General features: G+C 35.4%; 2 protein-coding genes, 1 long non-coding RNA gene and 1 pseudogene across 3 annotated transcripts; 2 read left to right on the top strand and 2 right to left on the bottom strand.

The window, feature by feature from the left end:
• The first annotated feature begins 2185 nt into the window (after positions 1–2185).
• LOC104800962 (copper transport protein ATX1-like) lies at positions 2186–3470 on the top strand. The gene is made up of 3 exons (XM_010524033.2): positions 2186–2294; positions 2787–2862; positions 3071–3470. Exons 1-3 carry the CDS (start codon positions 2286–2288, stop codon positions 3298–3300), a joined length of 315 nt encoding a protein of 104 aa, XP_010522335.1. The 5' UTR covers positions 2186–2285; the 3' UTR covers positions 3301–3470.
• Positions 3471–5341: 1871 nt separating this feature from the next.
• LOC104800887 (GDSL esterase/lipase At1g29660-like) lies at positions 5342–8053 on the top strand. The gene is made up of 5 exons (XM_010523910.2): positions 5342–5585; positions 6593–6717; positions 6846–7091; positions 7251–7506; positions 7690–8053. Exons 1-5 carry the CDS (start codon positions 5342–5344, stop codon positions 7911–7913), a joined length of 1095 nt encoding a protein of 364 aa, XP_010522212.1. The 3' UTR covers positions 7914–8053.
• Positions 8054–8466: 413 nt separating this feature from the next.
• LOC104800838 lies at positions 8467–8901 on the bottom strand. Its single transcript, XR_769818.1, has 2 exons — positions 8768–8901; positions 8467–8736 (listed from the first exon to the last, which is right to left on the bottom strand). It is a non-coding gene; the product is annotated as an uncharacterized LOC104800838 (long non-coding RNA).
• Positions 8902–12539: 3638 nt separating this feature from the next.
• Positions 12540–14375, bottom strand: LOC104824406 (annotated as a pseudogene).
• Positions 14376–15085: the final 710 nt, after the last annotated feature.

The following is a 15085-nucleotide window of genomic DNA, read 5'->3' as shown; positions in this document are numbered from 1 at the left end:
CACAGTATCGCGGACGATAAACCCAACGACTCCACGCAATAGCCTGTAAACCACGCGGAGTAGGTAAACCAGCCGAAGCTGACCGATTCAGGGGGAAGCTTGACACCAGGAGGGATCGAACTCTCCACCACGTGACTTTTGGTGATTGCTTTTGTGTCATATATATTTGGTCCCATCAAACATACGGGTATTCGTGCCGTGACGCAACAGTATGTGACCGGGTGTATTACCGCACCGGTTGGGTTCAAATTCGGGTTTTGTGGATCACAGATGATGGATAATCCGCTTGTATCTGAGTATGCCTTGGTCGTATGTATCGTTGCGCCTCGTTCGGTCCTCGCCTCTTCCATTGTATTGCTGCTTTGCCTTGCCTTCTCTCTTGTATGCGTCTCTTCGCTCTCCCTCGTTATCTCATCCTTGTCTTATCCACGGGTATCCGAAACTTGGATGGGTTGCCAACCTTCTTACAAAACCTGTTCCAATCATTTATTACGACAATATTAGAGCCATCATAGTGTTCATGGCAAGATGTTGTCGGGTAAGCTTCATCTTTTGTTATGTCACTTTCTTTTTTATAATCAATAGGTTCATTAGACCTTCGGTCCACTTAATCTCGTGCATCCGAAATCAGTTTTTAATCACAAAATTAATTGTGTCCCTCCTCCCAATTAATGGGATCGAATGCATAATCTTTAAATGATTTTATCACCTCTCAAATATTGGATCACCATCTAGTTATGTAACTTTTACCATTCAACTTGTTTATCTTCTCACATCTTTCACCACCAATGTGCCTATTCAAGTCTTTATTTATCAAGATTAGTTTCATTTTATATAGTAGGGATGATATGGAAATAGTATCGTAAATGTCTGTATTTAGGGTTTTTAATAACCTATACAAAATCTATAAAGATCCTATGATTAGCTCATATCAATATATTATAAATATTCTCCCATCCTCAACACAAATTAGTTAAAAAAAAAACCCTTAAATTAGTGGCACTATCACCAAATGATTAAATACACATATAATTTGGATGTAGAATTATTATCTTTTATAAGAGTTAGTAAAGTCGTAGAACAACCGCATCATTCGTTTTCATTATAATAATATACAACAAAATATATTAGCAACAATACGATCCCCTAAAGTATATTAGCTTGTTATGGAAATCACGTTCTAAATAGAGATTTAAAAAAGTGGCATGAGGGAATATTTATGTACATGGTACTGCATATTAGGCAATGTGTAGTACAAGATCCAAAGTTTTGCAGTACACTAACAAAAAAAAGGGTTACGGTGGGTAGAAGAACAATGATGTTTGGTGGAAATTTGGTTTTTGAATATTACCAAAAAAAAATTGGATGTTTTTCCACTTTAGGTTATACCAAATGCGACCCTTTTCAAAAATTTGTTAGTAGTTGTATACAAAATATAAATATGTACTAAATAAAATAATACGATAGATAGATATATGTCGTTTAATGAATTTCAAACACTTAAAAAATCTACCTTTCGAAATTGGTAGAAAACAAATTTTGCCGACTAATATAATAGAAATGAATTCAAAATCTTATGTTGAAACCGTTTTAAAAAGGCCATCGTCGGGGTCATCGGTTATATACTCTGAAAATATTCCCCACTAACCAGGAATCGAACACTCAACCTCGAGGTAGAATTACCTTCTACCCAAACTTGACCACTCGTCCACGATATGTTGGGTCTTCCTTTATTTTTTGGGGGTAAAAGACTTATTTTCATATGTATTTTTTTTTCTTTTTGGAAGGATGGGTGGATTATAAATTAACTTATCCATTAATTTTATTTATTTAATACAACTTTATTTTAGATAGAAATGATGTAATGTGAATATTATATTTCAGGCTAAGTTATGTTCTTATATTAGTTAGAAAACCATCAAAATTCAAAACATTCGACAAAGCGAAAAATCTGTACATACACTCACATTCTATTTAACAGAAAACGTCACACACCCAAATAAATTATTTGAAATAATATATAGAACTTTATAGATTAAAAAAGGTAAGAAAAAGACATAAAAACTATTTTTTTTTCAAAAAAAAAAAAAGAAAAAGAGAGAAAGAATAGATGCTCTTATCGTTTGCGTTACGCTAACTATTAGGGTCATGATCGAGCGTGCTCCACCCCCATTTTCATCTGCCCCCTTCCCTATAAAGAGGAAGAGACATCACCTCCTCCTTCATACAACTCGAGAATTAATCACTTGTCCACTAAGGAAATTAAAGCTTCTTCATCTGCGATCATGTCTAAGGTTCTCTCTCTCTCTCTTTTCTTTTTTTGATCTATTTTTGTGGAATATAAACGACCCTTTCATGCGTTTTTTGTGTATATATGTATTTTGTTTAGAAGAATTTATGTCATATGATAATGTTCTAATGGTTCCCTGGTCACCTATAGATTGGATCATATAGAGTTGCTTTCAGGGTTTTTGATCGGTTAGTACTTAGTTTGATAAGTTTGTAGAGCCTCAAATCGAAGAGGGGGGAAGGCGTAATTTCAGTCACATGCTTCCAACCCCGAAGTTAGTCTTGGCCTCGCCCCATGACACCCGGTTACCAAAAAAAAAGTTTATAGAGCCGTTAACCGGTGTTTTTGGGTATAAGCAATGGTGTAGGCATCGATGGGTGCAGAATTTTCGTTACAGTTTCCATTACCGAGTTTATTGTGGATTAATTTGTGGATTAATCAATGATGATTCCGACATTTGGATTAATCTGTAACCTGTGGCCTACATGAACCGCAGACCGTTGTGCTAAAGGTCGGTATGTCATGCCAAGGCTGCGTCGGTGCGGTGAATAGAGTTCTCGGGAAAATGGAAGGTATGCTTCTAACGTTTTCGGGTTCTATTCAAGCGGCTCGATATGCCTTTGGACCAGATTTATATGTCTGCTTATGTTGTCTTGATGTTTCGGTTTCAGAAACTTTATTTTTCAGACATTCGATATATATAATTCGAACGAGATATTTTGGTGTATAGTGTATGTTTAATTAGACGAAAATATTTATGAAGAATTGAATGATGCTTAGGAGTGGAATCATTCGACATCAACCTCAAGGAGCAGAAGGTGACGGTGAACGGAAACGTCGAGCCAGGAGCGGTTCTCGAGACGGTTTCGAAGACGGGGAAGCCGACCGCTTTCTGGCCTGCGGAAGAAGCAGAGGCTGAGCAGCCAAAGCCTGTTGAAGCCGAGACGGAGACCGCACCCGTCGATGGCAAGACTGAGCCGACCACCGAACCTGCCGTAGCAGCAGCTTGACTTATCTCGTTTCACTCTATTGTTGATGGGTCACACACATATACACACATATATATACATACATATGGTGTGATACAAGCAACTCTTTTTAGTACCTCCTATGTTTCTTGAAATGTTTAACTCTAATAAATGGCACCCTATAAAACGTTGAGGTACGGTCGCTTGCTTTATTTTCCTTTCTTTGCGATACTTCTCCAAAATGGAAAATATAGAGTACCTCTGAATAGGAGTCGGCATTGGTCGGATATCTAGATTCGAATCTGGATACTACGGATTTTAGATAGTTCAAACCCGTGGTTTCTAAGTACATGAAAAATATTCGGTACCCGTTGGATCCGCAACATATTTCAAGGTAGGAGTGACGGCGGTGAGGCATTTACGGCTGCAAGAGTTCAAATAAAATGGGAGAGGGGCGGAGGGGGAGAGATAGGGCTACCCGAGAAACCACGGGGTTCATGGATATCTCTCCCGCGGATACCCGAAATCTTGGAATTACCCGAGCCGTGAATTTTCTCCTCCTACCATAGTAGAGTGCTAAATCTTGGACCACACACACACCTTACGCAAATTCGAGCTTGTTGCTTGGATATACAAGACAGCAGAACCAAGTATTTACTTATCGTGGCTATAACTATTCATATCTAATAATAATTATATTATTAGTTAAAACTTTTTATCTTAATATCTAGATTTTTATTATAAATATTCTGATTTTGCTTTTTTTACATAAAAACTAGATTTTCGTAAATTTTAAAAATATATTATAAATTAATTTTGTATAATATTTGGGATGTGCTATAATTTGTTTGATCAATGATTCAAAAGTCAACTTGGACCAAATTTTATTTAAACAGAAACAAAACAGTACCCAAAGTACAATTTCAACTTAATTAATGTAAACCTAACGCAATTGACTAATAAAAAGGTAGTAGCATTCTAGATATTCTCAACGTACACTTTCAATTGGTTTTTGTCCGAAATACCAAATCTTTTGAGATATCAATATATTGTTTGTCCTAAATCCTTGAAGTAATTCCTATCCAGAAATATAAAAATTATTGTGTTTTTTACGTGAGAAGAAAAAAAAGAAGCTATTTTTATTGGAAAAAATTTAATAAACTTAAAAAAAAAAAAACTTTATTTGCGCAAGGCTTTGAAGGGTAAATTAATTTGGGGGTTAGATACGAAGCTGCAAATTAAATCAATAATGTCATCACGTTAAACATATGAAGAATGCCATGCTACAATTATGTCAGGATTATAACTAACCATTTGAACACATGCATAATCAATTTTTTTTATAGATCACCAGATATAACTTTAAAAAATGAATCGATGTTTCTAAATCTTATACATCCAAACTAATCTTCATTCGTCTAATTTCAAAAATATATTCCATTTCCACGGTAAGATTTGAATCTCGGATCTGGTTAATGGACGAATATATTGAATTATCTACGTCAACCCTTGAATTTCATGCATAATTATATTTTAACACATCTAAAAACACAAAAGCATGATTTAATCCATCTGAATTTTTGTAGATCAATTTTTTGATAAAAATTTCAGAAGTAAATGATAGAAACATTTTTAATTGGGGACAATGGTTTTTTTATGGAACATTTATCATGGGGGCATTTAATGATTTCTTTAAAATTTTAATATGTAATTGGGTCCGACCCTGACTAGCCATATATAAAAAGATCCATAAATTTTGAGGTCATGTCGAACACATCTATATCATTTTAGTTTTGAACCATAATCATATAACCAATATATTTGCTATATTATATAGTTCTTGTAAAATTTGTTTAAATTTATTTTATACTTTCGTGTTTCTAAACAATTGTTAATGCAACTTTCTAGAATAGGTCCACCCGATATTAAAAAACACGTGGCACAAACAAAATTAACACATGGAAAACGAAGCAAACACTCTCCCCACCATCTTCCTAATGTACGTATAAATAAACATAAACACAGCTTTAGATTTCTTCACATTCACCGTTGTTTTCACTAATTAGGGCTTTGATTTTGTAACATGAAAGGTTACTTGAGGAAATTTCAATTCGTGGGATTGATGTTGGGAGTGATGTTAGGCATCAGGGTAAATGGAACATCACAAGTTCCGTGTCTGTTCGCATTTGGAGACTCTTTGTCCGACAATGGAAACAACAATCGTCTTCCTACTCTCGCAAGGGCTAATTATTTACCCTACGGGATTGATTTCCCGGGAGGCCCGACCGGCCGGTTCTCCAACGGTAAAAACTTCGTCGATTTTATGGGTAAGCTGCTTTCTCCACAACTCATTCATCGATCTTTCCGACATTTCTTTCCTGTGTCTAGACTTGACGGCCCGAGGGACAGGCTTCGTAGTAGATGATCGTTTGAACTCGGTATATGCATTAGACGTTTTATCTAGTTATCGATTGTTTTTATCGTCGGATGCATCATCATATAACTTTTTTATATATTTTATTTTGTAATTGGATATCCTGAGTCGAAGTTAGTCGAAGTTTCGGCTAATTCCAGAAGTGAAAAAATTCTATATGAATGGTCTTCCCCAAATCTGAGAATTTGAACACGAAATGGAACACATGCTAAGCATCCTCATTTCACCGGTTTAATTAACCAAGTTTGGATTATTTTTTATATTTTTTTGTCATCAAACGAACTTGGTGTAGAAAAATAAAATGCGGAAACAAAATAAGACAAATAGAAAAGAACGGAATTACTTTTATTGCTACATCTCTTCTTCTTCTTATTGAATTACAATGAAAATGACTCACATATTTATAGGAAAACTATGAGACAAATAAAAAGGAAATAGAAATAAATAAGATCGATACACAATATTTGATATAATATTATGTCCATTATTATTTCTAATCATATCTTAAAATCAATATTTCCTTCAATCACATATTTATTTTCCTATTTCAATACTTGGATCAAGATTTTTCTTACAATTTTGGGACTAGATGTATCTCTTGACAATATACATGGATAAAAATTCAATATGCCCAATAACTATATATTTTAGTCATTCTATGTTGTATAACTTGACCTAAAAAAATGGCCAAGAGAGATTACGTGACCCGAACCCATGATTTCTTTAAGAGTACATACACAAGAGGATCAAACCCATCCAATTAGCTTTGTAAATAAATTTGTGGCACATCCATTAAATCAAGTGGATATGTATATGAACTATATATGAAGTCATATATATACATTTCTATATATATATCTAACACGTTCTCGCACGTTGTCCTTGATCTTATGTATGAAGCTGAACTCCTGGGATTCGGTCACTACATTCCTCCTTACAGCGAAGCAAAGGGCGAAGAAATGCTAAGCGGATTGAACTACGCTTCCGGGTCAGCGGGAATCAGAGAAGAATCCGGACAACAACTGGTACTTGCAGTCGATATATATATATATTACCCGACACAAAACTTACAAACTTCACTTCCATATATACACATACCCACTTGTATGAATGATCGCGTTTATCTCGAGAAAAATCGAATATTTGAATGCAGGGAGAGAGGATAACCTTTGGAAGGCAAGTGCAGAATCACAAGAAGGTAGTGTCACTAGTGGTGGATCTGATCGGGGGCGAGGAGGCCGCGGCTAATCATCTCAAGAAATGCATCTATTCGATCACGATAGGAAGCAACGACTATATCAACAACTATTTCATGCCTGACGCATACCCGACGAGCAGACTCTACACTCCCGAGCAGTACGCCGATGGCCTTATCGATCTGTACGGTCAACAACTCAACGTATGTGTCCCCCCCCCCCCCCCCGGAAGTATCTTATAGTATCAAAGACTTTATGAAATTGGCTTGATCCACTTCATATCTTTGATTGTACATGTTTTCGGTCGATAAAAATCTACCGTTCCTTGGACATGATGTACGCATATTTTCGAGTTTGGTCAGTTGCTGTACAACTATGGCGCAAGAAAATTTTTGTTGAGCGGACTGGGAACCACCGGCTGCGCCCCTAATGCATTGGCTCGGGCCAGCCCCGACGGTAAAACATGCGTTAGATCGTTCAACTCGGTGATCGGCGTTTTCAACGACAAGCTCAAATCTCTCATCGATCGGCTTAATAACCATTTCTCCCACGCCAAATTCGTCTACGGTAATACTTATGACATTTTTCAAGACCTGCTCAACAACTCCTCCGCATACGGTACGTGATCCAAACCCATCAGATTAGATTGAATGTTTTATATCTTATGATGAGGACATTTTAAGGGCATTGACACGAGCGCGAGCAAAGGGGAACAAGTCAAGTTCGAGAGTTCGGAAAATTGATACGGATCATAATTTATATATATATATTTATATATTCGAAATATGACGTTATTTCTAGGGTTCAAAGTAACAAAGGAAGCATGTTGCGGTGGGGGGAGGAACCATGGTGCGATGATGTGTATGCCGGGAGAGAGATCGTGTCCGAACCGGAACGAGTTCGTGTTCTGGGACTCGTATCACCCGACCGAGGCCACGATCAGGATCGTGGCTCAGCGTTTGTACCGTTCACGCTCTCCGTCCGACATTTATCCCATCGACATCTCAACGTTGGCACAGCTATGAGCACTTATATATAATAATATGGGCTCATGAGTGGTTTTCTATTGGTTATTTTAATAAACAGCCTAATAAATTTGAATTGTGAAATTGTATCTAAAATATAGCGACAATAACAGCTTTTGATACCTGAGGTTTTTTTTTTTTTACGTGTTTTAGTACCCAAATTTCTTCGAAATGTATTTTAATACTAAATTTTTGTTGTTTCTGAATATATATATATATATACACCAAACAGAAAATGTGTCAACAGATTCGTTATCAACAAAATTGAAGATAATAATGTACTAAAAATGTTATTAATTTTTCTTAGCGTGTCACGTCCTCACGTTCATGTATCAGATCTAAAATATTAGTATGTATATTTTTATTATTCAATATTTACCGATGAGGAATTTATATAATAAAATATATTTAGAGAAAATTGGAAATGTTAAGATGTAAATAAGAATATGAGTATTAAAATAATTTAGTAAGTTTAACATTTGTTTTTCTTTTTACATTTTTTAAACGTATCATTTTCTCTACGGTTTTTTTTTTTAATTGAAAAAGCAAAATCTTCGAAAAGCTTCAACATAAAGCCTTTGTTAATTATTGTTCTTCCAAATCGATCCATTTGTTTTTCCTTTATCTTGAGCTCTTTCGGTTACCTTGCCTTGTACGCCTCGGTCTTCTCTTTTTTCTCCTCCCCCTTCTTCATCGATCTATAAACCCGATTCCTCCCTCGTCTACAAAACAATCCAGGTGAGATCAATCGACGAAGATGTCCGCGGATCTCGATTTCTCGCAGGATTTCCCGAAGATCCGAATTCTGAAATCCATCAACGACCTCGCGATCAATTCTGAAATCCATCAACGACCTCGCGATCCGACGGCCGAGGAAACCCGCCGAGGACGACGACGAAGACGGCGGGTGCCGCACGCCGACGGCAGCGGAGCACAAGATCCCGGCGATACTGACGTGTCCGCCGGCGCCGAGGAAGCGTAAAGGACCGGTGATTCCCTGCAAGAGGAAGCTAGCGGAGTTTGAATTCTTCGATATCGCGCATCGCGACGAGGTCGACGAGTTCTTCAGATCTGCAATCGAGACGAAGAAGGTCGCGAAGACGCTGTGCCGGGATTTGAAATTTGAATTCGAAATCTGAACAGGGAAGTTTTTGGATACGCGCAGGGATTTGAAATTTGAATATAATCTGACCTTCAGGTATGATTGATGTATTTAGTAATTACACGAATCACGAGGTCAGAGACAGATATTTGGATCGATCTCCGACACGTTTTGTTCTTCCATTGTAATTTGGATATCGTACAGATGAGAAATTAAACAATTCATCGATGTGGGTGACTTATTTTATCTTGTACGTTTTTTTTTATAATTTCATTCTTGGTTTATGGATTTAATTAAAATTTACTGTTACAAAAAAATTAGAATGTTGTTCATGTATATATGCCTAAAGATTCTGTGCTTTGTACAATGTACAATGTGAATATTTTGGTTTTAAACCGAAACAAAACTATTTCTTCTAAAACTAAAAGAAAATATATATTTTTTAAATATATACCAAAACTTATTTTATAAAAATAAATATTTTATTCATAAAAAGCAAGTGACTAGAACATGCCAACCATAAACATCAATACAAATCGAATTATATATATTCTACAAGATCGCGAAAATAAATCTAAAAATAATCAAATATAAACATTAAAGATATATACGGTATTTGTATATCCAAAATATATAAAATATTTGTATTAAAGATGTACACGAAATATTATATATTATTAGATATAATATTACCGTTCTTTAATATATTTTTATGATTCTATATGATTGGTAATTAAAATTTAAATACGTGGTAAACATCTTTTCTGCTATCTTTGTACGCATGGACGGGTCCAATTTTCCGTGACAATGAACCCATCAACTTTGAAAAACAAAATTTTCATAAAAAACATAAAATTTTAATGGAAATATCGTTAATACCTCCAATAATTTTGTTTATCATAAAACTTTTATTTTTTTAAAAACAATTCCGACATAACCATTTGAACAAATATCTCATATCTACATTTGGTTATATCGAAATTGTTTTAAGAAAATAAAAGATTTTTTTTATAAAACGAAATCTGAAATCATACCTACAATTTTTTCCAAACTAAAAAAAATAAAAAAACTATCGAAATGGATAATAAAAAAAATACATTTATATATATAATAAAAAATGGATAAATCCCAGGAATTTGTAAAATAGTAAAAAAATGATTTTTTAAATTTTCAACTAAATAATTTTCAAACGTTGCTAATGGATGCAAAAAAAGCCTTGACAAAGTTAATCTTGAATTCGTTAAGGAATTAAAATGATATATTTTGTAAATTTAAAAATTATAATGATAGATTTTGTAAGTTTTTATAATAAATCTGTGAAAAATTTAGAAATGAGTTTTTAACCATTTTTTTTAAATAATATCTAACCTAAAAAACAAAAGATTTATATTTCAATAATAAATGCAATAATTTCGGCGTGGTGGTGTGAAAACCTTGGATGAGTAATCGTCACGGCGTTGGGATCGGTGAGTGGGCAAGGCCACACACTTTTTGTCTAAAATAAAAACAAAAGGAATCGAATCACAGACACAAACTAACATAATTGTTTCGTGTTGTGTTGTGTCATGGGCAAGCAAAAAAAAAAATTAACACAACACAAATATATTTACGTTTTATGTTTTTTTAGAAAATCCTGTATAAATATCTGAATTTTATTAAATATATCAAATAAATAATTAGAATTTTAATTTTATCTAATTGATACAATAAATATTAAAATAGTCCTAATAGGTACTTTGTTCAGATATTTCAAATGAATATTATAATTCGTAAAATCGAGAATAATTTCTAAAATTTGATTCGTTTTTATGTTAGAATTAACGTCTAATTTATATATCATTGTCATAATCAAAGTTAAAAATTGTTTTCGATTTCATGAATTTTATTTTTATATTAAAAATTAACATTTAATTTATACATCGTCATTAGAGTTAAAATTAAAAATTGTGATAGATTTTATGGATTATAATATCTATTTAAAATATTTCAATATTTGAAATATCAATTTAAAATATTTGACTATTAATTAAATAAAATTAAAAGATGAAAGATTTATTTTACATATTTTATTAAATTTAAATATTTATATTAGTTTTTTCTTTTATTTTAGATATATATTTATTAGGTTATTACTTTACCCTATTCCATACGCTTCCCGATGTTGATACCTTCCTTTTGATTCTCGACCTCATAATGAGTGAAGTAATTATCAGTTTCAGTACTCGCTTTTGGCGCCTTGTTTTTACATATAATAACAACAAAATGTTGATAAGAAATATGGAACTAATTATAATTATTGATTTTGGTTGTGGTGAAGAAATAAGAAATAACAGTCTTTATTTTCTTTACTAAATGGACCAACGACATGTATAGCATATTTTCTTGGAAGCAGTGGCGAAAACAATATGATCATAATAACCCTATTCCTTCTTTATTCCATTTATTGGAAAAATTTGGACCAGTATCCAAAAACGTCAAGTCATTAGAAATCTATACTTTTTTTTCTTTCCTTTGCAAACTATACCTTTTTATAATTTTTTGACAAAAATACCTTTACTTTATTGTATAATTTCAATGTTGCCATTATTCAAAAAAATTACAGCATAAAAAATATATTTTATTCAGAAACTGTGTTATCTCGAAAAACTGTTTTTTTCATCCGGAATAATTATTTTTTATCTGTAAGAATCTGTTTTTATTTGGTTTAACTGTTTTTGTATACGAAAAAAATAATTTTTTTTATAAAGAAGAACTTTTTTTCGTCCGAAAAAATTATTTTTTCATTCGGGAAAGACTTTTTTTTTATCCGAAAAAAAATATTTTTTTATCTGAAAAAATCTATTTTCGTTTGGGAGAATACTTTTTTTTTAGAAAATTGTTTTCATAGGAGAAAAAATGTTTTTTATATAAAAAAACAATTTTTTTTATACGTGAGAACTATTTTTTATTCGGACAAAAAACGTACACTCCCGGACGAAAAACAACTCTCTCGGAAAAAACAATTCTTCCGGACAAAAAAATAAACTTTTCCGAACGAAAAACAGATTTTTCCGAACAAAAAACAATCATCCCGGACAAAAACCAGTTCTCCCGGATAAAAAAAAGATTCTCTCGGATAAAAACAAACTCTCCCGAACAAAAAAATTTCTCCGGACAAAAAATAGACTCTCCTGGACAAAAAAAAAAAAGATTCTCCCGGACAAAAAACAGACTCTCCCGGACGAAAAAAAGTTCTCCCGGACAAAAGACAAACTCTCCTGGATGAAAAACAGTTCTCCCGGACAAAAAACAGTTCTCCCGGATAAAAATAGTCTCTCCGGGATGAAAAACAGCTCTCCCGGATTACACGGTTTCCAAAAAAATCTGCTTTTTATATTGCATATTTTTTGGGACGCTAAATGGCAATATTGAAATTATACAATAAAGTAAGGGTAATTTTGTCAAAAATTTATAAAAAAATATAGTTTGCAAAGGTCATAACTATTTTGTCATATTTTGCAAAACACCACATCTTTTTGTCACACTTAACTGATAACCCCTTCTTTATTCAACATAAAATTGCTGCATCGATCAATTTTCCCCGCATTTCCATTCCAGTACAATTCAGATTTCGATTTTTCTCTTGTGTGTGTGCTTATGTGGTTGGTCGTGTCCATTCTTACAGCCGCAGTGTAGGCATAAACTCCACCTGAACACAGAACCACCGCCGCTAAAAGAAAAATCTTCCATTGCCTACTCATCGTCGGAATAGCCGACACCGTCAGAGCCGCCCCTACGGCCAAGAGGGCGTTTTTCCACCGGCCGAGGGCCTTCACCGCGTCACTGCAGCTCCTACAATGGATCACGTGTCTGAAATACCGGTTCGCAAGATTCGGACCGTGCATTGTCCCTATCCCGCCTTTGGCTGGACCAGAAGCCGAGAGGGCCGCGACCAGGCCTGCCGGGGCGTGCTCCATGGCGGCGGGAACTTCGGGAGGAGAAACGGTCACATGCCCGAAATGGTAAGGCATCCCATGACCGGCTCTGTCCATCCACTTTCTATATTCGGCAACCCATGTGTCCGAAGATCGTAGGTTTAGATACAACTCTTTTGTCGGGGTATTTTCCTTGATAAGAATCTGGTTTGTGACGACAAAAAACCCATATCCTCTTCGTAAACATTGCAAGCCTTCTGATGGTAGTACCAAGTAGGCAACAGCTTAACCAACAGCTCGACCAAAACCGATCGCGTCGTCCCTCCAAACCGGACGATAAGCATAGACTTCCCTTGTCCAGTTGGTCTACACAGGAATAAATCGATAAAGTATTGTGTCTCCCCGTTCTTGTCTACGAACTCCAAATTGTTCTGCAACACACATGGACCTTCGAACCTCTCAGATAATTCTGGAGTGTTCCGTATTTTTCTCGTCCCCATTTGCCGGCAAAACCACGGCTGGATCGCTCGGTAACTTCGAAGACCAGTGGTCTGGCATCTTCCCTTTTTGCGGTGAAGTCTGGTCGGTTATGAGATATGGGGATGTACGTGAGCTGGGTCCATGAGATTCTCAAGAAGGATGGAATGGTCATAGGGAAGCTCGTGGGTGGACGAAAGGTCCATAAATTAAGCCGGGTCTTGCCAAATTCTCAAACCATGGCAGCTTCTTGGGATTGGATGGCGTTTTGTTCGACATCCATACCCACACAACTCCCTGCGACTCCGACACTTCATAGCTCTTCAGACACGCCACCTTTGGAATCTTGGCATTTGCCGGAAGCTGTTAAACCCTTCAATATCTCTGTTATCAGTTTGATCTTTCTGATGATCTTTAACTAAAACCCAAGTGGTAAATGATAAAGAAAGAGAACAAAACCTGAGGGATCTTGACGCATTGTCCATCTCCTTCGAATTGCCAGCCATGGTACAGACATGCCAACCTCCCATCAACCAGCTGCCCTTCAGACAGCTTAGCCAGTCTATGTCAAAACAAACGTTATTCGTGTTTTTTCGCCATTCAGCAACAATGTCAAAAAAGGGTGAAGTTTGCAACTTTTCCATCTAACAACAAATCCCCATAATCGCAAAAACAAGCAGCGACCAGATTCATATAAAAAGAATATTTTTTTTTTCTCGTTAATCTCACCGATGGGGGCACCGATCTTCGTAACAACGTAAAGTCTCGTCGCGTCTTCATACAAAACTATCTTCCGATCAAACACGGTGAGGCCAAGCGGCGCGTCGTCCGGCACATCTCGGGTGAGGTACAAAGGGTATACCACTCCTCCGTCCAATCATAGTCCGCCACATCGACATTTCTCTCCTCCTCCGGAGACAGACTCAGAAGAACCTCTCCTCCTCCTCTGCCTCCGACACTCTCCGTCATCGTGGAGCCATTCGACACGGCGACAACGCGGCGGAGGAGATGGTGGCTGGGATTCCTGGAAAAGCATGGTCTTTGATTAAATGGGTTGCGATTTAGGGATATTATTTTTGGTTCAGTGAAGAAAATTGGAGTAATAATGGTGGGTTTAAGGGATGAGTTCAGTGAAGGCACAACCATGGCGGTTTCTTAGTAGAGAGAGAGATTCATATCTGTGTATTAATGAAAAAGGAGTGTACTGTTGTACAACTGGAGCTCATATTTATACCAAAAAAAACTGGAGCTCATATGTCCGCCGTGCAAGTTTCTCGTGTGAATCAGGAAGGAATATAAAACGGCCGTGCAAGTTTCTCCTTTGAATCAGGAAGGAATATAAAACGGCATCGTTTCATGTTTATGCGATGGGTTTTTTACTCAAATGAACCATTTGGGTCGCAGCTATTTCACGCGTACACCACAAAAAACATAACACATTAATTTTTTTTGAAAAGACGAAATTACCCTTAATGAATACACGATATTTATCCGTTCGAAAACAACTTCCTTATTACGACTTCATAATTAATTCTAAATATAGTTATAATTGATTTTAAAAAAGGAGACAAAAAAAATTATCTATCTTTTTTTAGTTGTATATCAGTTATATATTAGTCGTAATAAAGTCGCAAAAAATAAAAAGAAAATGATATTTCGTACTTTTTCAACGAAAAATG

This window comes from Tarenaya hassleriana, unplaced genomic scaffold (genome assembly GCF_000463585.1).
Source record: "Tarenaya hassleriana unplaced genomic scaffold, ASM46358v1 Cleome1, whole genome shotgun sequence".
In the NCBI taxonomy this organism is placed as follows: domain Eukaryota; kingdom Viridiplantae; phylum Streptophyta; class Magnoliopsida; order Brassicales; family Cleomaceae; genus Tarenaya; species Tarenaya hassleriana.
Note: the sequence above shows the minus strand (reverse complement) of the source record. Positions and strands in the feature narration are given on the sequence as shown.

Bases quoted from the DNA above. Each gene is read 5' to 3' on its own strand.
- LOC104800962 (XM_010524033.2), top strand. The intron at 2,863-3,070 runs GTATGCTTCTAA...AATGATGCTTAG, and splicing joins AGTTCTCGGGAAAATGGAAG to GAGTGGAATCATTCGACATC.
- LOC104800887 (XM_010523910.2), top strand. From the start codon at position 5,342: ATGAAAGGTTACTTGAGGAAATTTCAATTCGTGGGATTGATGTTGGGA. The intron at 5,586-6,592 runs GTAAGCTGCTTT...TTATGTATGAAG, and splicing joins AAACTTCGTCGATTTTATGG to CTGAACTCCTGGGATTCGGT. The intron at 7,507-7,689 runs GTACGTGATCCA...CGTTATTTCTAG, and splicing joins CAACAACTCCTCCGCATACG to GGTTCAAAGTAACAAAGGAA.